At 39.0% G+C, this 26,015-nt stretch overlaps 1 protein-coding gene across 6 annotated transcripts in view; it reads right to left on the reverse strand.

The window, feature by feature from the left end:
• Positions 1-26,015, reverse strand: part of mybpha (myosin binding protein Ha) — a 47,692-nt gene that overhangs the window by 5,248 nt on the left and 16,429 nt on the right. For 2 of the 6 annotated variants that reach the window (XM_061979665.2, XM_061979658.2), the window contains exons 10-12: positions 22,301-22,437; positions 16,504-16,690; positions 16,364-16,425 (exon numbers count right to left, since the gene is read on the reverse strand). In XM_061979665.2, coding sequence (XP_061835649.1) covers positions 16,385-16,425; positions 16,504-16,690; positions 22,301-22,437 — 365 coding nt within the window. In that variant the 3' untranslated portion in view covers positions 16,364-16,384. Of the gene's footprint in view, positions 1-16,363; positions 16,426-16,503; positions 16,691-17,155; positions 17,583-17,638; positions 17,851-17,930; positions 18,030-22,300; positions 22,438-26,015 lie in introns of those variants that run through there. The other 4 variants (XR_009817363.2, XM_061979686.2, XM_061979672.2 and 1 more) reach the window with 4 other exon arrangements.

Here is a 26,015-nt window from a genome sequence, read left to right on the forward strand (position 1 = left end):
GTCCAACTAGGCTTTTGTTAATTTACCTGCAACAGTGCAGATTTGGGCGTATTTTGAGTTGTTTAGAGGCAAATAAGTGATCATGAAAAAAATATCTAAAATGAGATGGGAACGCATCGGGATCCCACTGGACAAAGTAGCTGGGCAGAGGGAAGTCTGGTCTTCCATGCTTAGGGTGCTGCCTCCGCGACCCGACTTCGGATAAGCAGAAAAAGATGTACCGGTAAGCATGGAGTGGATTTATACACTCTTACGAAAAACAATTCATCATCACCAAGATGTTACTACTCGCCTCAACCTTACTTACTTTGACACTCACAAGGATTTAGATAAAAAAGATTGGAGACACATCATGTCTTTACATTTGAGGGCTCCACAAATTAAACTTTAATTGGTGAAAGACAAAGTTGGACTTATTCGTGCATCGCTAAAAACAGTATTTGATTGACAAGTCCCCTGCTGCTGTGATCGTGACGCTAATGAGAAAAAGGATACGTTTGTTTGCAGTTGATTTCCGGTTACAAATATTAGTCTGCCATCTGCAGTTATTTTTATGGTGTGAAGCTCATATTTTGTCAGATTATTTTTATTTTTTATTATTATTTTTTTTTTATTAAATCAACATAGAAAAAAACACACGATACACTTTCAACTAGTGCATCAACCCAAAAAATAACCCTCCCTCCCCCATTCACACTCACACACACCCACTCACACAAAAGGGGTTGTTTCTTTCTGCCATCAATACTCTGGTTCCCACAACATGGACAACACTTCTGCAAGGGACACAGTCCCTGAAGCACACTTGATTGTTTGTGCTGCTGGTCCACTAACATTTTCATTTAATTACTTTTTTTTTTTTTTTCTTCTCCCCTATGTAATTATTTTTATATTGTTTACTTTCCCTTTTATCCAAGAAAATATTTATTTATCTTATCTATAAAAAAAATAAAAAATAAAATAAAATAAAAAAAGGAAAGAAAGGACCTTATCTTCATCAGACCTGGTTGTAAATGAAATTAGCTTCGTTTAAAGGTTGTTGTTTTTTAAAACCAGGTCCAGTCCAGACAATGTCCAAGTCGGACCCAGCAACACACACCTTCATTCATGTACACTGAGAAAAAAAAAAAACAGAAAATTTTGGAACACAACAGATTGCATATAATCTATAAACAAAATTACATTTTCAAAACAAAAACAAAACAAAAAATGTATGTACAGTCCAGCTTATGTTCAGGTCACTAAAAATTAGGGAATACAACAACAGATAGCATATAATCTATAAACATAATTACACTTTCAACATAAGCCTTTGAGGACTTCCCATCTTTTTTTATGTTTTTTGGCATCATTATCGTTTTCAACCATGTAACTTTCTAAAGTTAAAAAATACTGAATACATGTTTTAAAGAAAGTAATACTAAGTGAATATCTGTTTTTGGCCTTAAAAATAAACCTTTTACCGAGTACTATAATTAAATTGATTAAATCATGATTGTCAATGAACTCTCCCAAAATAACAGAAACCACATCAAGCTTCATAAACAAACCAATCCTTAAACACATTTTTTCAACTTCCACCCAAAAGGAAGACACAATATGACAATACCAAAACAAATGCAGGGTGGATTCAGACTCCTGACAACAAAATCGGCAGTCATCTGACTCTGTCATATTCCATAATTTTAACATTTTCCCCGTGGGTAAGAAGTTATAAATAATTTTAATTTGAAAATAACGATTTTGCACATCAATAGTAGTTTTATAGATTAGTTTGAATATGGCATCCCACGGCAACGGGCAGTCAAAAAAGTTTTCCCATTTTCCAAATGTGTTGTATGGGGCAGCCTTCAAAGATTTCTTTATTAAATAAAACTTATATATTTTTCTATTTATTTTAGTTCCTTTTTGCCAACTCGAATTTCTTATTAGAGGTTTACAAACTAATAATTTAGTAGTTCCATAATTAATTATTTGTTTCCATCTTTTCCCAATGACTCCAGTTAGTTGATTAAATGAAAAGCTTGTGCAAGCATCACCATACATAGTTATAAATTCTTCATACTTCATAATCTTACCATTCTCATTTATAATATCATTGACAAAAATGATTCCTCTTTCAAACATATTTTTCCAAAAGAAAGGCTTTCCATCTATTACAATATTAGAGTTCATCCATATTATCTGCTGCAAAATATCGTCTCTTTTTTCTGGCACATAGAATTGAAAACACCACCATGAGTGGATTGTTTCCTTTATGAACCCCGCCATGTTTCCCAGCAGACTCTCTACATAAGAAAAATGGGAGGGGATCACTTGTAAAAAAGGATACAATTTCTTTTGATAAAATACATGTTTTTTGTCCAACAGGACACTTGTGTACCACTCAGTGTTGAAATACATCTTTGGAACAATTGATGCTTTTAAAGACAGACACATAGCTTCAAGGTTGAGAAGTTTCAGGCCCCCATATTCATACTCATTGTACAAAACCTTTCTTTTAATCTTTTCTGGTTTGCCGTCCCAGACAAAATCGAAGACCTTCCGCTCATAAATCTTAAAAAAGTTTTGTGATGGAGCTGGTAATGACAAAAACAAATAAATAAATTGAGGAACAATTAACGAGTTGACAATAGATATTTTACCATACAAGGTTAAGGATTTCCCTTTCCATAATAGCATAATTTTGTCCAGCTTTCTTAGTCGATTATCATAATTTATTGAGCCCAGGTTTGTCAGATTATTTAGTTATAGATGTCCCTGTTGTTTATCAATGTTTGCTAGCGATATCAAGATTCAGTTTGCTGTTAAGCCTAGGAGTAGGGATGATACTCGAACCCGGTTTTCCCGGTTGTTCGATAAGAAAAGAACAGAGTCCTTGGACTCAAATCCCTTTTTGAGAAGCGGTACCCGTTATCAAGACCACTATAGTAAAGAAAAAGAGTTGGTTCTTCATTCGAATCCCTGGGAACGACTCCCGTCCCGACAAGAAATGCCCCGAGTGACATCACAAGAAATGACATCACATAGCTCAGTCATTTGCCACGGTGGGGTGCAGCGGTTCGTTCCCGGGACGCAAAACTGACGGCTCCGGACCAAAACGTGCAGGTAGGAGATTATCTATTTCTCATAAATCATACACATTACAACAGACAGGAACAAAACAAAAGGAAAGCGTGCCGTTCGCACGAGAAGCTAAAGCAAAAACTTACTTAGCAGGAATACTAGAAGCTAAGGTAACTTTAGCACAGGAATCATGAGCCCGAAAACCAGAATGCCAACGTAACTGTTGCAAATGCAAACAATGAAGCCACGACAAGTGACCGGAAAAGGCAAGCTTAAATAGAGTCTCTGATGAGCAACAGGTGCGCGTACAAGGCAGGTGAAAATCATAAGTAACCATGGTGACTAAAACAAACCCCCAAAGTGCACAAAACAACTAAGGAAGTCCAAAACTAACAGAACATAACTAAACAAAACATGACCCGACCACATCATAATACATCACAGTTCCATATCATTTCAGTTTACAGGAGTAGGAAGAAGTAAAGCTTATTTAATCCTACCCCTTTCCCACTTCATACAAATATATACATCATTTACTGACCTTTTTATAATAAAATATCTGTGAATTAGTACATACAACAGTTTTGTAATATGTAATTAATTAATTCAGTCATTATTAATATACTGAGATGAATATCTTATTTTCAATAAGGTTGAAAGTATTTCTCATAATTCTTCTTTGTACTTTGTAAGCACTATTCATTTGAACAACCTCTTAAAGTGGATCATATCAGTACAATGTTTAACTTCTTTACTTAATCCATTCCATCATTTAATTCCACATCATTTTAGCCGTTTGCAATTTTACCAAATCTTTGAACTTTAATATTTTTGACTCAATAAATGAAGTGTTTGTATGTTCTCTATATCCAACATTATGTATCAGTCTAAATGGTCTTTTTTGTAACACGGTGTGACAGTTTGACCCCACACTGTCACTGTTTGACCTTTGGACTTCCTCACAAACCGTGCACATTTGTTGGGAAGCCCAACATGGACACAAATAGTGATGGGTCTGGCAACACCGATGCATCGGCGCATGCGTCGAGCTCATAGAGCGAAACCCTGTGTCGGTGCGCGTACCGCTTTTAGAAAGTCACGTGACCGATCATGAGCTGTTTTGGTCACGTGACCGATACGCGAACTGTGTCGCACTGACGCCTCCTCTGTGCCCTGTGAAAGGGTCTTTTCTACAGCCGGAGAAATAATAACTAAGAAGAGAAAGCGTCTAAAATTGAATACGTTGGAAAAACTGTTTTTAAAAAATAAATAAAAATGTGTAAAAAAAAAAAAAAAAATCCATGTCCACAAGCATCCTCATTCACAACACATTCTCTTAGATTTCCATGTTATGATACATGTTCACATTATTTATTGACTGTATCTAAAAAAGACAAAAAATATATTTTTATTTAAATGAAGTTATGAAATAATTCTAAATGAAATACAATGACTTGGTTTATATTATTGTATATACTAGGTCAGTGGTTCTCAACCTTTTTTCAGCAATGTACCCCCTGTGAATTTTTTTTTAATTCAAGTACCCCCTAATCAGAGCAAAGCATTTTTGGTTGAAAAAAAAAAAAGATGAAGTAAAATACAGCACTATGTCATCAGTTTCTGATTTATTAAATTGTATAACAGTGCAAAATATTGCTCATTTGTAGTGGTCTTTCTTGAACTATTTGGAAAAAAAGATATAAAAATAACTAAAAACTTGTTGAAAAATAAACAAGTGATTCAATTATAAATAAAGATTTCTACACATAGAAGTAATCATCAACTTAAAGTGCCCTCTTTGGGGATTGTATTAGAGCTCCATCTGGATTCATGAACTTAATTCTAAACATTTCTTCACAAAAAAAAAAAATCTTTAACATCAATATTTATGGAACATGTCCACAAACAATCTAGCTGTCAACACTGAATATTGTATTGTTGCATTTCTTTTCACAGTTCTTTTTGACAGACATTTTAGTGACAAACCTGAGCTTGTGCTTCACTGAGTTTATGAACTTACATTCATATTTTGTTTAAGTATTATTCAATAAATATATTTATAAATGATTTTTGAATTGTTGCTATTTTTAGAATATTTAAAAAAAATCTCACGTACCCCTTGGCATACCTTCAAGTACCCCCAGGGGTACGCGTACCCCCATTTGAGAACCACTGTACTAGGTCATAAAATCAGTGTCAGTTGAGTCGGTCCATAGGTTGCCTGTAGGGATTTTTAATGTCCAGCAGATGTCAGTATTTAGTGACACAGTATCAATACAGTTTTGCAATGTGTTGAAACGCTTCATGACGCCTCATCAACCCATCACTAGACACAAACATTCAATCTTGTTAGCCGGTGAAAAGCATGTGCTCAACAAACAAATTGCTACCTGTCACTCACCATGGCTCTGAACAATTGACCAAAAGAGTCAGGGTGGGGTTGAGGGCTTTATATAGGTGACCACACCTGCATTCACTAATTAGGCCAAATTTGGGTCAAACCATGATGTTACTCCCTCCGAGGTCTTAATCAAGGCTCAAGTTGTTCGTTTTTCTCAAACAGACATTTATTTTCAGCCACGCCTTCTCCTCGTCACAACGATGCCAACACAATGCCAAAATAATGCCGTCAGAACTAATAAATAAGAGAAACAGAACTTACAATTAGTCTGACATCCAATAACATAAAACACATTGATTTTACATACATATCAGAAAGAATCATACCTCATTGGCCTCACAAACTCAGAGGGAATAAAGTTTCTTTCCAAGCCGAGACTCCATTAACCTCTTCCATTTGCTGTCTCATGCTGCTTCCCTTTTTCCGTCACATATTAATTGTCCCCCCAACAATGTGACCAAACCGGAACAAAAAATATGTTCCTCTCCAATTTACATGAGTTTTGTAACAAAAATAAAGTTAACTTATACTTGCATGAAATTACCAAAGAAAATACATTTTTAATCACATTAAATGTAAATATTAACTTATATTTATACATTGTATTTATTTACTCTAACCAACTATGAAATTATATAACATATATACAATGTGCTTCTGTCAGCAGCTACACATGATCTTCAAATGCTGGGTGTTACAGAAGGACACTGGACATTTAAAAGTTGTGGTCTAATCCTGAATATACTATGTACAAAAATGACTGCTCTACACATGCAAAAGTACTATGTGAATACTTTTTAGACATGTGATGGTTATTTATGGTGTAATTTACAAAATAACTGTTTTCTTAATTCCCCCTGTCAAATTGGTCCCAGCTAGTGGGCGGGGCTAAGGGCTATTTAAGTTGGAAAATGCTGTTTTCCTGACAGTCTGCTGTCGGTCACTGCCAGAGGAGGATCTCTGTCCTGAGCAGGAGTTTTGGTCTCCATGCATCAAACATCAACTGAGGTGATTATTTTGATGATGAGATTATGTTGTGTTGTAACCGGTTAAATGAGTTTTGTTGAATGCTAATTGATTTTGCTAAATCTGTTTTGATTATTTAATTCTTTACTTTGACATATTTGATGTTTGACCTTTGATTGTGAATATATGTATTTTCTAGTGATGGGTTGATGAGGCGTCATGAAGCGTTTCGACACATAGCAAAACGGTATTGATACTGTGTAGATACTGTGTCACTAAATACTGACATCTGCTGGACATTAAAAATCCCTACAGGCAACCTATGGACCGACTCAACTGACACTGATTTTATGACCTAGTATATACAATAATATAAACCAAGTCATTGTATTTCATTTAGGATTATTTCATATCTTCATATAAATAAATATATATTTTTATCTTTTTAGATACAGTCAATAAATAATGTGAACATGTATCATAACATGGAAATCTAAGAGAACGTGTTGTGAATGCGGATGCTTGTGGACTGGGAATTTTATTTTATTTTTTATTTTATTTTTTTTTACACATTTTTATAAAAAAAAAAAAAAAAAAAAAACGTTTTTCCAACGTATTACATTTTAGACGATTTCTCTTAGTTATTATTTCTCCGGCTGTAGAAAAGACCCGCTCACAGGGCACAGAGGAGGCGGGAGTGCGACACAGTTCGCGTATCGGTCACGTGACCAAAACAGCTCATGATCGGTCACGTGACTTTCTAAAAGCGGTACGCGCACCAACACAGGGTTTTGCTCTATGAGCTCGACGCATGCGCCGATGCATCGGTGTTGCCGGACCCATCACTAGTATTTTCATATAATGGATAATTTACATTTTGATTATTTGATTATTTTTAATATGCTTATTTTGATTAATTATATAGGCCTATTTAACGCATGCAACTTCGAAATGTATTTAGAATATAAATGTACTATATATAATATACAATACTAATATTGCCTCTATTTATTACCATTACAGATTGTGGGTGTTTTGTTTTTTCTGTCGTTGTTCACCTCTTGACACTTTTTGGGATTTCAATAAATGTTTGTAAACTGTTACCAACTGCGTGCCTTGCCATGCTTGATTTGAAAGTCTGGTTTGCAAAGGTTACATTACCTTCACCCAAGCCGGGGTGTGACACACGGTTAACGAATGTAGCGCACATTAGTAGTTATTTCCCCACATTTCTGCACAATAACTCAAATATGGTAATACTATAGTAGCGAGCAGTAGAGAATGTGAAGTGATTTGTTAAACCAAATAGTGTTTTTTTCCATATACAACAACCTATCTGGACTCGATAAGAGGATTCGATAATAGGCTCAAACTCGATAATTTCTTATCAAACATCATCCCTACTTAGGAGAGATTTATTCATCTAGTTTATTAACATCCATCCATTTTCTACCGCTTATTCCCTTTGGGGTCGCGGGGGGCGCTGGAGCCTATCTCAGCTACAATCGGGCGGAAGGCGGGGTACACCCTGGACAAGTCGCCACCTCATCGCAGGGCCAACACAGATAGACAGACAACATTCACACACTAGGGCCAATTTAGTGTTGCCAATCAACCTATCCCCAGGTGCATGTCTTTGGAGGTGGGAGGAAGCCGGAGCACCCGGAGGGAACCCACGCAGTCACGGGGAGAACATGCAAACTCCACACAAAGATCCCGAGCCCGGGATTGAACCCAAGACTACTCAGGACCTTCGTATTGTGAGGCAGATGCACTAACACCTCTTCCACCGTGCTGCCCAGTTTATTAACACTATTAGGGATATTCTCTTGATGTTAAAAAATAGCAACAACAAAAACACAAGCTAATGCGATCTCTTGTACTTTCTTTACATTTAGTTCTGCTGTCAAACACTACTAATATGGTAGAGCAGGGGTGTTCCAAACTATGGCCCGTGGGGCAATTGCGGCCCGCCGGCATCTTTAATATGGCCCGCGAGACGGCACCAGTTCAACAAGCAATCTGACCGGGCGGGTCTTTATATATTAAAATTAAAATATCTGGCATTTTGATAAGTGACTATTTGTCACCAACTTGTGGAAAACTTGTGTGTCTTAGGCCAGTGACAATGTAGTGTACGTTGTAAAAAATACATACACAGCATTCACTTATATGACCCAATCCAGACAACCTTCACTAGTCATGGTGCAGGAAAAAAAAAAATCTACAAGCACAAAAGTCATCAAACATGTCACACAACCTGCTCACTGAACTGGCAGGTACAAAAACAGCCAACCCCCATAGAAAAAAATCTAAATTACACCCATGTAAATCCATTGCAAGGCATGATGGGAAAAATGCAAAAATCTCTCTGCGCACTTATCCAGGTTTAGCGCATTTTAGCTGCTTGATTTTTCTGATTGATTACAAAACTTTAAGGGACCGTCACGAAGGTAAACAAGGTAAGAGTTGAACTTTCACAAGCTCTTAATATTTAATTCTAGTAATTACTAATTATATATTCATTATGTTATCAAAATATGTACACACAAAAAGTTTGGACACCCTGTAGTAGAGAATTAACTTGATTGCATCACAGGTATTTTCTCAAATAAATTAAGTGTTAAAACAAACATTTTACAAAGTGATCTTTGCAAACACAAGCATTGTCCCATTGTATTCCACAAGATAATGAAAGTGAAATTTCTAAGAGCCATTTACTTCGAAGAACTTTCGTTTTTTTCCTGACTTTATTACCTTTATGAACCACTTCTATCGGGACTCTATGAAAGCTTTTTCCTATCCCTCTATTTGAAAGACTGGAACACCCAAGAACCGAACAGCAATGTGGCATTTTCTGCTCAAACTCTCCACTCACTCGTTTTATTGCTACACTCAAGTTGGTTGACCAGCATGTGAATTAAACCGCAATGAAGAAAAACGGATGTGACACAAATGCTCATCAATGGCTCGTGCCACATTTTCTACTGGGTAATTGTGGTTGTGAAAAATGTGTGACAGAACAAGACTTAATTCTGTTGTTCGACATCGCTGCAATAATAATAAATCATATTTACTTTTTTGTGGGATGTTCTTTGTTAACGTGTAGTCGATTAAAAGTTTGAATTTAGGTGATAATCCATAGATGACAGAACAATATAAAAACAACATAGGTTTAATTGCTGCCGTAAAAAAAATAAAAATAAATGTTTCTTTAGATAAAAACTCCACTGACCAGACCTATTTTCCAGAGAGGTTACCTGGCAGTGTTTGTCCAATACTATTCTCTTCCCCTTGTCCTCATGCTCCTTGTCTCAGTAATGTGATGAGTTTAGACGTTTGTCAGATTATCGTCACTCATTTTTAGAAACTGTGGAGTGCAGTGCTGACACCGCCAAGAACCCCCTCCTCACCCAAAGGCGCTTCCTGACGAGTCCCTCGTTTTCCCTTTGAGACCCTCCCAATATGGCTGTGCCTTCATTGGACGAAACACAGAGGCACACTGTTAATCATGTCATCCTTAGGCTGGGGTTCAGACCTGGCATGAAAGCAGTCCTTTGGTAATGTGATCTGACCACAAGCGGGCAGCTCGAAATACAGGTGTGAATGTATCATAACGCACTGAAGAATGCATTCAAGAACGGACCTTTGGGGTGATCAGGAGGGTATGTGGCCCCATTTACAGTTCAAAGTGAACACACACATCCTTGGCCACAATGAAGGTCATCTTTGAAGTGTGTGTGTGTGTTTGTGTGTACATGCCTATTGTGCTACTGTTTACATCAGCCGACTTGGACTGAGGCTCTGTCCATAGGGTTACAAAAGACTCTGCAAGACATCAGGTCATGGTTAGACTGTATTGCCAAAACATATTTGATATATAAATTCACTGGGCACTACATTAGGTACACCCGAGCAATGTTATTAGATCCTAAAAAACTACGGATGAACAATGTGTTTCTTCAAGCCGATACAAATTTTTTACATTTAGATTTAAGTCCAGTGTGTGCACACCTGCAGGTAAGAAATAATCAAAGGTGGATTTGACAAACTTGTACTTGTAGATATGTCTTAACCAAATATGACAACAATTACATATTCATAAATCAGTTATGAAGCTTATGTCTTTGTTTGCATCAACGCATGCAGGAGTGTGGTGATCACGCCGTATTTTGCTGGCAAACATAAATCCAAAAAATAGTGGCAACACGGCAGGACAAACAGAGGCCTTTCTTTGTAACTGTGTTTGGGACAGCTTCTTCAGCAGCACAGGCATCTCCTACGTGTGTGTATGTTGACACACGTAGGACGGAGGCGTTTTGAATTATGCTGAATAGACTATATAAATATAGTCTATTTAGCAATTTCCTTTTATAATTTTATTGCCGCTGGATGACTTATGGGGCTGCTTAAAATACATTAAATGTTGTGTTTTGGTGTCTACTGGCATTTTTTTAATGTTTTTTTAATTTAGGAAATAAATGACTATATCTCCAACGTGAAAATACCTCTTTTATTATGCATTGGCAGTGTTGGGACTAACGCGTTACAAAGTAACGCGTTACTGTAACGCCGTTAGTTTCGGCGGTAACTAGTAATCTAACGCGTTATTTTTTTTAATTCAGTAATTTAGTTACCGTTACTACATGATGCGTTACTGCGTTATTTTACGTTACTTTTGATGTAGTATCGGCTAGAAACAGAAGCGCTGCGGTGTCGTTCTTCTGAATCTTCCTCTGTCACAAGCCGGAGAGAAGAAAAGAGGCGCGGTCTATGTGTGTGTGTGTGTGGGTGTGGGGAGGGGATGACGCACACAAGTGATCCGCGGTTTGATATATGAAACAAACAAAAAAAGTTGTTGGTACGTTCAGTCCACACACAGCGTGGTCATGGCGAGCGGAGTAACGGAGGAGCTTGAACGCCCCCGTCATTGAATCGGTGTGTTTATAAGTGCAGACTCGGTTGTGCAAAACGAGAGTTTTAAACACATGCTGAACGTGCTTGAACCACGTTACGACATCCCGTCGTGCACCCACTTCAGCAATAAGATTGTGCCAGATCTTTATGAGCATGAGAAGAAAAAAGTTGTGGATGAACTATCCCGAGCATCAGCTGTTGGGCTCATGACAGACGGGTGGACGTCCAGCGGAACTATAAGCGCTCACTTCATCACAGCAGACTGGGAGATGAGAAGACACGCCCCCTCTACGAGAGTCACCTTGCGCAGGTACTGACACAAGCAGTGGAGGAATGGAAGATAAAGATATCCCAGTCACACGTGATAATGCCAAAAATCAAATAATTACAGAGAATGAGGCAGGACTGGGACTACAGATAGGTGCTTTGCACATGTAGTGAATTTGGCATCACAGAAGGGAATCTCAGTCAATAGGATGGAGCGCCTCTTTGGGAGGATCAGGAAGGTTTCTTACTTCCACCCAAGCACAACAGCTGCTCATGTGCTTAAGACAAAGCAAGAAATGCTAAAGCTGCCTGCTCATACATGATGTCCCAACGAGGTGGAACTCCACTTATATGTTGGAGCAGCAGGCAGCTATATACTCTGCATTGACCCACAACACCCTGAAGACAAATGTCACCCTGTCTGATGATGATGTGAGAGTGGCAGGTGAGGTCCTCCAGGTGCTAAAACCCCTCAAAAGTGTTCCATCTCTACTGAGCACTGAAACTTCACCATCTGTGTCAATGATCCTGCCACTGAAAACAAGTATTCTACAATCCATGGCTCCAAGTGTGGAAGACAGCAGCATCACTCCAGATGTCAGGCTTTATGTTTCAAGGAAGATGATGTGCCTTCTTATGTTGCACTTTAACTTGTTTTTTATTCATGGTCATTGGTCCAAGTTTAAAGAAAGGAGGAATGCCTTTTTATGTTGCACTGTTTTTCATTAATTATGTTAAAAGGAAAATAAAAATGTATGTCAAGTTGATCAACAGATTGTATTATTCTCCAGTGCAATAACAGTACTGAAATGAAGGCAAAAAGGGCATTAATGGGAGCTTTAAAAAAAAAAGAAGTAACTAAATAGTTACTTTTCACAGTAACGCATTACTTTTTGGTGTAAGTAACTGAGTTAGTAACTGAGTTACTTTTGAAATAAAGTAACTAGTAACTGTAACTAGTTACTGGTTTTCAGTAACTAACCCAACACTGTGCATTGGTGATGCGAACCACAGCCTTGTGCACAGGGTTAAGTGTCAGTGTGCGTATGTTTCTGTTATCTCAATTGTGGATCAGAAAAGGTGTTACAGATTATAGATGTGTGCTGCTGGTTCAACACATAGCACACAGGTAAGAGCATGATAACATGAATGTGAAGAAAATTATCGTCTCCATGGTAAAACGATAACGATAACTTTGGGACAAATGATGATCCAGAACCTTATATTGTTGATCTTGAATAAATGGAGGGTGAGCTACACGTTTTAGAAGCTTTGTGCTAAACACATCCAGCTTTAGTGAAACACTATAGCATCATGTAGCAGTATTGCTAAGTGCTAAACAACAAATACAAACTACTAACATAATAAAACGATCGCTTATAGTACAGAATCTGCTCTCACTGCAATGACGACTGATAAGATGTTTGTATCTTCCCATTCAGATGAATAATTAATCATAATCCACACAAAGGGTTAAAAAGAAAAGTTGCTGCCCGCAGACACCATCTTCTGTTTTGTTTTTGTCTCCATTCCTGGGTATAAATTAAATATCACAGATGAACAACTTCTAGATTCATGGCTTAATCATCCGATTATCCAGATGAGAGGCATAATTTATAATATGGAATAACTTTGACGATCCAAGACGCGATAATGCGGCAGCAGGAGCAGCAGCAGGACATCGCGGGCTCACAGTACAAAACCATAAGCTATAGTTACCGGTCTGTTGTCAATGCCCTGCTAAAAATACTTAGCCTGCCTTACCGTTTCTTATAACAGTACTGCTTATATTTGGTTAATATTCAGGTCACATAATGTAAATAGTATTGTTGGTGGGTTTTGGATGGTTATTAGGAGAGTTTTGTGGGCCAAATAGAGAGCCCCCATTGATTCAATTGTTTGCAGAATTTTTATTTATTTACAAATTAGAATGCATAAAAAAAGAAAAACATGTGTTCATGTCTTACATAAGGATTGTGAATGACACACAGCACATCTCTTTCTATTTTTTGCATATTTCCAGTATGACTTATTTGCTGATATGGTCAGAGTGCAGAAGCGTTCCCATCACGACGTCTTCCAACCCTGAAACTACAGAAATTGCCGAAGAAAATGGCCATCTGAAATTGTGGCATTTTGTGATGTTTCGACGGTATTTTCACATACTTTGTGGACCGGAAAAACAATTGAATATGGTTTAATGGATACAATGAAACATAATTAAGTATACAAAGTCAACTTGTTTTTCCATTCTACGAGTAGAGACACAAGCTTAGTAAACGTTTGTCAATTTTAAAGCAAGGACAGGCGAAGTGCCAATAAATACTAAGTATCAATTTGTAGGACAGTCAAAATAGCAGCAATAAATAGTTTCACAGGAACTATTTTAGTTGATAGTAGCGAGTTGGGACATTTGAAAGTTCCTGCAGGAACTTTAGAGGGGCGGGCTGTGCTGTCAAACGCTGATTGGTTGAAGACAGTTGGGTTGTTCCTAAAACAGTGGTTCTTAACCTTGTTGGAGGTACCGAACCCCACCAGTTTCATATGCGCATTCACCGAACCCTTCTTTAGTGAAAAATAAAATGTTTTTTTTCAAATTCAAGACAAAGTTATATGTTTTTGGTAACACTTTAGTATGGGGAACATATTCTAAGTAACAAATACTTAATGTAGAGTTTTTTGGACACTAGGGGAACATATTCTAAGTAACAAAGACTTAATTTAGTGTTATTTGGTTAGGGTTAGGGTTAGAGGGTTAGGGCCAGGGTTAGAGGGTTAGGGTTATAATAAGGCCAGGCCGAATAAGGCATTAATAAGTACTTAATAATGATTAGTTAAGAGCCAATGTTGCTAATTTGCATGTTAATAAGCAACTAATTAATGATGAATATGTTCCACATACTTAAGTGTTACCATGTTTTTTTACTGGTGCACAAACTGAACCGTGCATGAACATCACCTTGTTCAAAGAACAAAACCAACACAGTGCATAAACTCACAACAAATTACACACCTGCAAATCAGTCTGACTTCTGCTGTTGTCGTATCCGTAATACGCCGATAGGGAGAAGTTTTTATTTACACGATGAATCGGTTGTGTTTTGACCTCCGCCAAACCCCTGAGCCCGACTCACCGAACCTCTAGGGTTCGATCGAACCCAGGTTAAGAACCACTGTCCTAAAACTTTGTATTCAAAATTTCATGCGCCATTACAGTATGCAGGGGATAACTTGTTTATTTCTTATTTCTCATGTATGTTAGTATTTCTATTACATGTACAGTACATTAGTATATCTATTACAACAATGATTCTCAAACTCCCCCCCCCCCCCCCCCCCAAGTACCATCTCAGAAAACACTTCACTCTCCAAGTACCACCATCACGACCAACATTAAAACACAGTAGCGTAGTAGGCCTAAATATTCATCAAAAACAAGGCAGAGGTTTTATTCAACAAGTATATTTTTTGGGCCACAGTAACATTACACATAGTTTGAAAAGTAACACCGTGTTTGAATATTTAATTAAGTGATTCTTTGGCGTATCACAAGATGATGCCCGCTTACCCCTCGAGGTATGTGTACCGCAGTTTGAGAATCACTGTATTACAACATACTCCAGCTGCCCCCCTGGACACAGAGGACTTTGTTGTTTGACGATAAATGTGAAATAGAGAGGAGGCAGTAAACGAGTGGATGAAGGTAAGTCACATCAAATATGAACTATTTACTTGGTTACATGCTGTAACATTAGTCAGCGACACGCCATTTGTGTAGTTATTAGTCTTAACTCAAGTGAACCGAATGCTAATGCTAACAATAAATCTGATGTGCTCATGTCGCTGTGACATACACTGACATTTATTATTTATATTGCCTTTCTTACTGCTGGACACTATAAACAAAAGCCTGACTTCATATTTAAAATCGGGTACACTTTGTTTTTAAATCATATCATTTTGTGTATTATTGCTTTATATTTCCTTTACTTATACTTTAGTTAAACAAGTATGACTTATTATTGTCTGTTTATTTAATTGGTATCAAAGTAGAACTATACCCAACCACTTATCCATTCGTCATCAGCCTGTTTTTTACAAATCCCGTTTCCATATGAGTTGGGAAATTGTGTTAGATGTAAATATAAACGGAATACAATGATTTGCAAATCCTTTTCAACCCATTTTCACTTGAATGCACTACAAAGACATGATATTTGATGTATCAACCTCTGCACCGAGCTATGCCGCGCATAGCTTGGTTGGTAGAGTGGCCGTGCCAGCAACTTGAGGGTTGCAGGTTCGATTCCCGCTTCCGCCATCTTAGTCACTGCCGTTGTGTCCTTGGGCAAGACACTTTACCCACCTGCTCCCAGTGCCACCCACACTGGTTTAAATGTAACTTAGATATTGGGTTTCACTATGTAAAGCGCTTTGAGTCACTAGAGAAAAGCGCTATATAAATATAATTCACTTCACTTCACTAAAGATGCATTTTGCTGATATTTTCAACAAGCTTTTTTTATAGACAACAGTGGATTTATGATGCTAATTTCAAGATAATGTTGATCAATGAAGCAGAGATATTTTTCAAAAAATGGGCTCGGAAAAGAGAGCTCGTCTTATACTGTGGTAATTCCATGACAACTAATACCCCAGTTTCACAGTTGATTGCTTACATCTATGATGATTGCATCGGTATCATTTATGCCTTTTTATTCCACAATCCATTGTCTTTGACCTTACCTCTGAATTTTAAGTGTTGCTTTATTTGCCTTTCTCCTTGTCAGTCTCTGCCAGAAACACCTCTGTTTTAGAAAGAAGTATAGCATTTTAAAATATAACATGATGTGACTTTCTTGATTGACTTTATTCTTTGTACGTACGTTTGACCTCCAGCTTGCAGGAGATGGTGGCCTCTCCTTCAGCGTTCTTTGCTCTGCATGTGTAAACTCCTCCATCAAAGCAGCAAGGCTTGCGGATTTCCAGAGAGCAAATGCCTTGGTTGGAAATTTGACGAAACTTGGGGTCGTCACCAATGACCATCTGATTCTTAAGCCACTCGATCTTTGGCTGAGAAAGAAAATCTAGGGGATTAGTGTGCATTTATGAGTTCTCTGTCAGGATGTTATCCTTGTGGTCCAACATCAACCTGTCTCCAAAGGAGCCCCATCAGTCTTTGCTGAAGTCAATGTCTAGTAAGGGAAAGTAATTTAAAAGTGTTATAGCACTAAGAATGTACCACTCTGGATTTTAGTGTGCATTTCCAATGCACGATTGCACCAAGAAAAATTCCTAGTTTGTGAACCCGTTCTCAAACAATGGCAATAAAACTATTCTGATTCTGATTCTATAGGAAACTTATGATCCGGCTTAATGCAAAAGAAGCCCTGCTGGTTGAATTACAGCACAGCTCATGCTTTTCAGAATTGTTTGCCACATTTAGCTGTAGGTGTCTATTCATAACCACTTTATTTTAGAGACATTAGGGAATTGACATAATGGTGTTAATGAAGACGTAGCAGCAGTTTGCCAATGTTGCTGAGTTTAAGTCTGTGGATGTTCTCATTCATCTAGGTCATTGTATTCTTAGGGCATTTAATCGATCGCAACTTGACTGTTCAGTTTGTCTTAGAAGATGTTTCGCCTCTCATTGGAGCAGGCTTCATCAGGTAATGCTTGTAGACTTATATTGATCAGATCTAGTAAGTATGATCAATAGAAGGTTATCTGTTAAGTTACTGCATCTTCCCTTGTATGCCTCATAAATGATGGAAACACATTTAGTCACTTTTTTAGATTCTTAGTTGTAACATATATGCAATTAGCTTACAGTAGAACTCCTCTAGAGGCATGAACCCCTTCTCAAGATATCCCTCCCATATCTAACTCTTCTCTTCAAGGAGATGAGCGAAACCATGTCAGCGAAATGCTTCCTGGGGCACAAACAGGGCCGTTGGATCCCCTGCAGGTCAAATATTCAGGATTACAGTATACTGTCTTTTCAGTGCTGGCCCCACATTGACAGACCCACCTCTCATGAATAGGATGAAGGATGGCTCATTTAACCACAGCACTTTTTCAAACATCTTTGTCATCTACTCCACATTTGACAGCAGGTTTGAGCATCAAAGGCTACAAAACAACACTTCAGTTAGTCTTCAAGTGTTGAGTTGTTGTAACTAAAGCCTGTCATGCAGTATCTTCACCAGTAGCCACCAACAAGCAAACAACTGAGGAAACACAGAAGAAAATGTTACTTTGAATCCAAAAAGCCACACAATTAACGATTCAAAGAACTTGACTGTCATACCAGCAAACATGGAACACATGAATTGGCGCAAAATTAGTCCTTGATGTCCCAGATTTGACCCAATGAGTACCACAAGAACGATACTATGTACATAATAATCTAAATTGGAAAAAGTTATGAATGACATAGGTTAGTAGGAACATATTATAAAAATAATATACTAGTCCCAATAAGCAAAGTATAGCTGTGAGAAGCAGTTTGTAAAATAACCTCAACAAAATATGCTGTTTTTACTCTTGACATTCTGCAGCATCTTGAATTGATTATCATTAGTAGGACACTCGTTGTGGGCGGCAGAGCGCCGACATGGAACATGTAAATACAACCCCCACCTTTGACCTTTGCTGCATCAGCTATCTTGCTTCTAATATATGTTAAAACCTAGTGGACCGGTATCATAAACTGGAGAAAAACAGTGAAGAGGAGCTTGTCTTGATTGGTGAGCTGAGCATGCCAGGAAAGAGGCTAAAGCTTGCATTTAGTTGTCGTCAAGCTCTTTCCTTCCTCCCCGTCAGTTAAAATGTGTCAGGTATTACAGGGACAGTGACTTCTAACTGCGTGGTGACAAAAATAGCACCCTCTTGATAAAGCATCATCTTCACTTAGCCACGACAGTACAACAAACTATTCTCTTATCATGATGTCGTCCCTGCTTAGCGTCCAACACACTTTGACTCCATTAGAGGATTCTCTTTATCATAGATAGCAGAACAGGCCTCAATGCATGGACCCCCTGGGCAGCTGGCCCATAAGCACGCACAATAAAAATCACAGCCTGCATGAATGTGAAATTGTGTAATTTCCCACAGTCCTTTAAAAGGAATGAAAGAACAAGATCCTTAATAAAGCACTGGTGCGTATGTTTACAGCTGCTTACACTCAAGCGCTTTTATTGCACAATTTGAGCCAGCTGCCACAGGGAAGTTGCCCGCAAGACTCATTTAGACATAGCGGGTCTGCCTTCATACTCATAGATGTTCATTTCAGGCTTGGGGTGTGACTTGTCACTTGGGTCCTTATCACAAAACATAGGGACCAATTTGAATGCCTGTGATTCCAGGCTACTGTTTAAACCATAAACACCCAGGTCAAATTAATGCAACATAAACATCTAATATTACACACCAGACTCGCCTTCCGGTTGGCTTTTTATTGCAGTCATACTAGAAGCGCTCCAAGCAATATGTTCTACTATTCCAGTTTGATTTGTCAGAGCAACACTGGCATGAACCTCCAAATCCTTGGTGAGAAGCCGACAGCTAGGACGCATAATCAACCGCATTTCCACCGAAGCCTGTCATCCAAGCCGACTGCGTCAGGCAGACAACTGTAAAGATATGTTTAACCAGAGTAGCAGCCACCACCATCAATAATGCGAGACCTACTGAAACTACACACTGACATAGTCACACTAAGAGCACAACAACAAACATATCTCTCATAATGAATAAGACATCTTTCATAATTTTTGAATATATACTGTAAATGTTTAAAAAAACACATCCAAATATTGTCATTGATTTTGATACTGTGTAGTCAGAATCCAGGTCCCCCTCAACAGAGGTAAACTCTTTTCTGTTTTAAATTATTTATATTTTTTATCTGAAGTATTTGATTATATTCTTTGTGAGTATTTTTTCTGACATAAAAATGGCAAAAAGAAGAACATCTGAAGAAAGGGGACATTGTATGCAAAATAACGACAAATACATGCTAGTAATTTACCACAATGTATCCCACTAGGCATCCTTCAGTTACAATCTCTGTAATAAACAGGGTAGATAACACATAATCTCTGATATTCGCATCACCCATAGTTAAATGAAGTGAGAATAGAAACGTGCAACAAATAGATTTGTTCAGGTAGACAGTAAAAAAATAATAATAATACACGCCACACACACACACACACACACACACATACCACACCCCTCATCCACGCCTTCGACACTTCAACTCACGTGGTAGGATGGACGAAGCAGCGGCAGTGGGACGGATGCCCGCCCTCTCACCCCTCTTTGCAAGTCTTGAGTTGTATGTTGTATTATGTAAATGTGCTTTTAGGGCTGCACGATTATGGCCAAAATAATAATCACGATTAATGTTATCAATTTTGAAATCACGATTATTCATCACGATTATGTACTATGTAATACACATTTTTATTGCATTTTCTATTTTAAACAAACAGAAAGTGAACAGGGGTTTTATTTCAAAATGAAATGTAAAAAAATTATTGATCAGTTATAAAATAAAAAGGCAAAAGACAAAAGGATACCTAAATAAATATGCCATTGCAGACTCCGATCATAAAGTGCAAACATTAGCAAAAAAAAAAGATTCTGCACAAAAGGCAGATACTACAAGGAACATACTGTACTGCTCACAGTATATATAGGACATATGTAATTGCTAAATAAAATGCTATTACATCCATTACTTAAGTGCGTCTTCGAGAGTTGGATGGATACGGGGTCCGTGGGTGCACGGTTGTTGTTACGGTAGTCTGTACTTTGGGCACCCTCACTTCTGTAGCTGCTCTTTGCGCCGGTGGCGGGTGGCCTGCTCTGTGAGCAACCATAACTATTTTTGGATTATCACCTTCACGTCACGGGCAAACGATGGCGGTTGAGGAATGAAGGAAAGTGTTTTTAATGCTTAACCTGTAGCCACAACTCAATATATGGTTTAAATGTGCTTGTCTACGCAGCTTTGCCGTGCAGTTTGTTGGTTTAAACGCGCAAGAGCATTTCCAGGTTTGCGGGAACGAGCGGGAGGATGCCTAGAGAGCGGCGAGGCGTGCAGGCGTTTTCCGGGGTTAAAATGCTGGTCAGAGAGACGGGCACCAATGTAATAATACATTTATTTTTCCTAGTATTTTCGGGAGACTGATCAAGTGTCAACCACCCTCTCACTCACTCTTACTTGCTCTCACATGAGTCCAGTCTTTTGGTCGCCCCTTGGTGGTTGGCTGACTGTTGGTTGTGAAAGTGCTTGAATTGATAAGCAGCAGAGCCTTCTTTTTAAATGTCACCGTATTTTCCGGACTATAAGGCGCACGTAAAATCCTTTTTTTCCCTCAAAACACGACAGTGCACCTTGTAACCCTGCGCGCATAATGTAAGGAATACGTTTGGTTGAGCTTACCCACCTGAAAGTTAAAGTGTGTGTACAAGGTAAGACATATTATCTGGAGTTTTGTTTCAAAATATTATGCAAAAGCAAATTTCCTTACCTCCTGGTACCTGCTGATCTGTATTTGGAATCTGCGTAAATCCTGAAAAATTGCGCGCATCCGCGCCGACACCGTAGTGGATAAGCTTCTTTTTCTCTATCTTCTTGTTACGTGACATTCATCCTCCCCTGTTGCCATTTCTAATATAAAGTAGTGTAAAGTTCTTACTTATATCTGTCAGTAAACTTGCCATGAAAGTGCTAAAACATACCGGCCTAGTGAGCTTACATTATTCACCCAAGGAACTTTAGTTATTAGAGTTCCAGTCGGACGGTTTTTCACGGGACACATTTCCGGTGTGGTTGTTTCCGGATGAGGAGATACTGCTCCGTTATTGATTTAAGTAAAGTCTGAATGTCATTAAAACAGTTAGCTCCATTTTTTGACACTTCTTCCACTCCCGTCCTTGCACGCTACACCGCTACAACAAAGATGACGGGGAGAAGACGCTGCCGAAGGTGAGCCAAGTAAATAAGACCACCCATAACATGGCGCATCCGGAAGAGACAGTCAGAAAACGGCTTGAAGATGATCTGTAACACATAATCTATGCAACATTTTGACCAAAGAACCACCATTACATGTTATGTAGACCACAAGGAAGTGCTTTCAATTTAGAAAAAAAAAATAATAATATGACTCCTTTAATGCGCCCTACAATCCGGCGCGCCTAATATATGAAAAAAGATCACAAATAGACCATTCATCGGCACTGCGCCTTATAATCCGGTGCGCCCTATGGTCCAGAAAATACGGTAATATTGCCGACGATCACTCTCATATAATAGTAACGGCCAAAATCGTGATCACGATTACTATTTGATTAATTGTGCAGCACTGTGTGCTTTGCTATCAAGTTTTTTTTTTCCTCACTCCAGGCTGGGCCCTCTCAGGAGCCCAGTCTGACATTTACTTTTTTTTTTTTTTTTACTCATCCTCCCCCAGCATCTATCTTTTCCCACATTTAACTGGGCACCATATTCTATTATTCCTGTTCTGTAACCCTGTACAGTGCTTGTTTGTTTAATCTTGATTGGGTTTGTGCTGAAAACAACATTTTGTTGTACTTGTGCAATGACAATAAAGATCCATCCATCCATCCATCCACAGTGTAGCCGGTTAGAGGATGTCTGACCTTAGGACAACCACGAACAGAGCACAGCAGCTTGGTGGTGTATCCTACTGTTGCAGCCCTGTCATTGAGCTGTGTGGTGAATTTGGGCGCCTCGCTAAAGTCATGCTCCTGGTACTCTGGTGGCTTGTAGTTAATGCCTGTGAACACATGAAGACAAAATAACATTAGAATACCAGTGTAGATACCAAAAAAAAAACCAAGTACCCAGACATTTATTATAATAGTTGCTACCCCAAAAATATCACAATGAATACTCTACATCAGTGGTCCCCAACCTTTTTGTAGCTGTGGACCGGTCAACGCTTGAAAATTTGTCCCACGGACCGGGGGGGCTTATGGTATTTTTTTTTTTGTCATAAAGAAATACAATCATGTGTGCTTACGGACTGTATCCCTGCAGACTGTATTGATCTATATTGATGTGCACTAATTGTAAGTGCATCTTGTGTTTTTTATGTTGATTTAATTTAAAAAAATAAAAAACATTTTATTATTTTTTATTTCTTGTGCTGCCTGGTACCAATCGATCCACGGAATGGTACCGGGCCGTGGCCCGGTGGTTGGGGACCACTGCTCTACATGAAAAAGTATTATTATTATTATCAATATATTAATAAAGACATAGGCTAGAACCCTTAGGAACCCTGAATCTTAACACTTCAATCTAACATAACATTTTGGGATAATTCTGTAATTCCAAATTAGATGTGAATGGTTTGGGGAAGGCCCTTTACTGTTCCAGCATTACACACTGAACATTCCGGAGAGAAAATGTACACCAGCCTCTTTGACTGAATGGCATTTGAGTAAAACACATCTTTCTCTGCCAGCTGTCTTAACATTGTCTGAGTCTTTTATTTTACAGTAGCTGAGTCATGGCCGCCACTGCTGCCAGTTTATAATTCGAGAAGTGTCAAGAGCTATTTAATTTCCCACCACTGAAAGACTTATTCATGCATTTATCACCTCCAGACTGGATTGCTGCAAAAGCATTCAATATGGTTCATCTTCCAAAGTTCTCCTTAAACTCCAACTCACCCAAAACTCAGCCACACGCCCTCTCACCAGTTCCACCACTATGACCACATCACTCCTGTCTTTCAATAACTTTACTGGCTACCCATCCTGCAGTATATAAGCACCATAAAATGTCAACAACATGGCCCCATTCGACCTCTCTGACCTCCTCAGCCACCACATTTCTGCTAGAAACCCTTGAACCACCAACAAAAGGGGAATGGAGATGAATAAAAGTATCTATCTAATGTCCCCTCCTCACAGAACCAAACACCAAACCTGAGGAGACCGTGCCTTCTCCATCGCTGCCCCATCCTTCTGTGCTCTGTCCGCCATTTCATTCGCACATATCACACTTTCAAAAGACTGTTAAAGACCCACTTGTTAAAAAACACTTTTAATACTGCACTTAACTCTCCTCGTAGCGAGTTTTCTTCCCTTTTGTCATTTACAGTATGTTGATCTTGTCTATTTTATGTTGATTTAAACAATTCAGTTTTGTTGTTTTATTTGTAATTGTATTATTTTACTGTATGTGCCTTTATGATTTATATCATGTTTTCTTTTGATTATGTGAACGGTCTATGAAATGAACCTAATCTTTAAAAATTGGACAGTTTAATCTTGAACTGTAAACAAAACTGTTTCAAGTCTAGAAAGTACAATTTTGAAATAAGAAAGGAGTTGCAAGTGAAAGTGTATTTGTACTTAAACATTCAGTCACTGCAAATCACATTATGGTATTGTTTCTTAAAGGGGTCATATGATTTTTTTCTACATTTAAAACACTTCTTTGTTGCCTACATAACATGTACTGTTGGTGCTTTGGTCAAAATTGTTCATAGATTTAGTTTTGCAAACCATCTTCAAGCCGCTTTCTGACTCTCTCTTTAGAATGCGCTGTTTCTTGGGCAGTCTTATTTACATACCAAAGCCCTCCTCCTTGACTGCGTCTTCTCCCCGTCAGCCATGTTGTAGTTTTTAGCACTTATATATCGAGTCTACTGACGCTACGTTTTTTATTAGAAATGGCAACAGCGGAAGACGCATGTGCATGTACAGTCTGCCCACAACAGCAGGATAGAGAAAAATAAGGCACTTATTGACTACAACTTTGGACTACAACTGAATAAAAATGGAGGGCTTGTACATAGCTCTACATATAAACCTCTGCCAAATATTGTGATATCTTCTGATGTAACTCGGGCAAAATATCTCACTAAACTCTGAAATTCCAAAAGGCTTGTTTGGAACAAGTTTGGAATTTTAGGGCCCCTCTACATTAATAACAGAAAATATGTTATCTATTGGGCAGCACGGTGGAAGAGGGGTTAGTGTGTCTGCCTCACAATACGAAGGTCCTGAGCAGTCCTGGGTTCAATCCCGGGCTCGGGATCTTTCTGTGTGGAGTTTGCATGTTCTCCCCGTGACTGCGTGGGTTCCCTCCGGGTACTCCGGGTTCCTCCCACCTCCAAAGACATGCACCTGAGGATAGGTTGATTGGCAACACTAAATTGGCCCTAGTGTGTGAATGTGAGTGTGAATGTTGTCTGTCTATCTGTGTTGGCCCTGCGATGAGGTGGCGACTTGTCCAGGGTGTACCCCGCCTTCCGCCCGATTGTAGCTGAGATAGGCTCCAGCGCCCCCCGCGACCCCGAAGGGAATAAGCGGTAGAAAATGGATGGATGGATGTTATCTATTTTTCTTCAACCAATATTTGATAGCGTACTTAGACTGTATGTAACGCACAGCGATTTTTTTGTGAAAGACTGAAGTGTGCTCTTGTTTTTTTGGAGCACTTGACAACAGTGTTACATATGGGAGATGGAGAGGAACAAAAGTACCTCCCGAATTAAGGGTGCCATCCATCCTTTCTTCATAATGCGTTCGCACTACATTAGCGGTCATCTTACAGTACTTTCAGTTTTAAACATAATAAATAAAAATAACAGTTTCATTCAGACGTTAACATTGTATGATCATAACATAGTGTGGTTCAAGCACCTAAACGACCAGCTTGAAGTCGATGAGTGCGGGCGTAAATTTTTGATAACAAAGGTTTTGATGGCCTTTATCACTGTCATCATGGCCTGCAGAGAACCGGATGGTAATGCTAGTAAGTTCATTCTGTTTTGCCTGGGACGGCTTGTTGTTGGGAGCTAACGTAAGCATATTGTGATACTGCAGCTGCTTCATGCACAAGACGAACAGGTGGCTGGGTGAGCGGGATCATGCCCTGTGAATCAATAGTGCAAAATTTTAAATATATCAATCTATAATTGACTTAAATCAAGTTGGGTAGTCCTCTCCGAGCTGCCACCTTACCGTGGTAGAGGAGTTTGCGTGTCCCAATGATCCTAGGAGCTATGTTGTCCGGGGGCTTTCATGCCCCCTGGTCGGGTCTCCCAAGACAACCAGGTCCTAGGTGAGGGATCAGACAAAGAGCAGCTCGAAGACTTCTATGGGAATGCATCAACAAGGACTCAGATTTCCCTCGCCCGGACGCGGTTTCACCGGGGCCCCCCTCTGGAGCCAGGCCGGAGTTGGGGCACGGTGGCCGGGCCTGTCCCCATGGGGCCCGGCCGGGCACAGCCCGAAAAGGCAACGTGGGTCCCCCCTCCAATGGGCTCACCACCCATAGCAAGGGCCATAGAGGTCGGGTGCAATGTGAGCTGGGCGGAAGTCAAAGGCAGGGCAC

The sequence above is a fragment of the Nerophis lumbriciformis genome, linkage group LG01 (assembly GCF_033978685.3).
Source record: "Nerophis lumbriciformis linkage group LG01, RoL_Nlum_v2.1, whole genome shotgun sequence".
Taxonomy (NCBI): Eukaryota; Metazoa; Chordata; class Actinopteri; order Syngnathiformes; family Syngnathidae; genus Nerophis; species Nerophis lumbriciformis.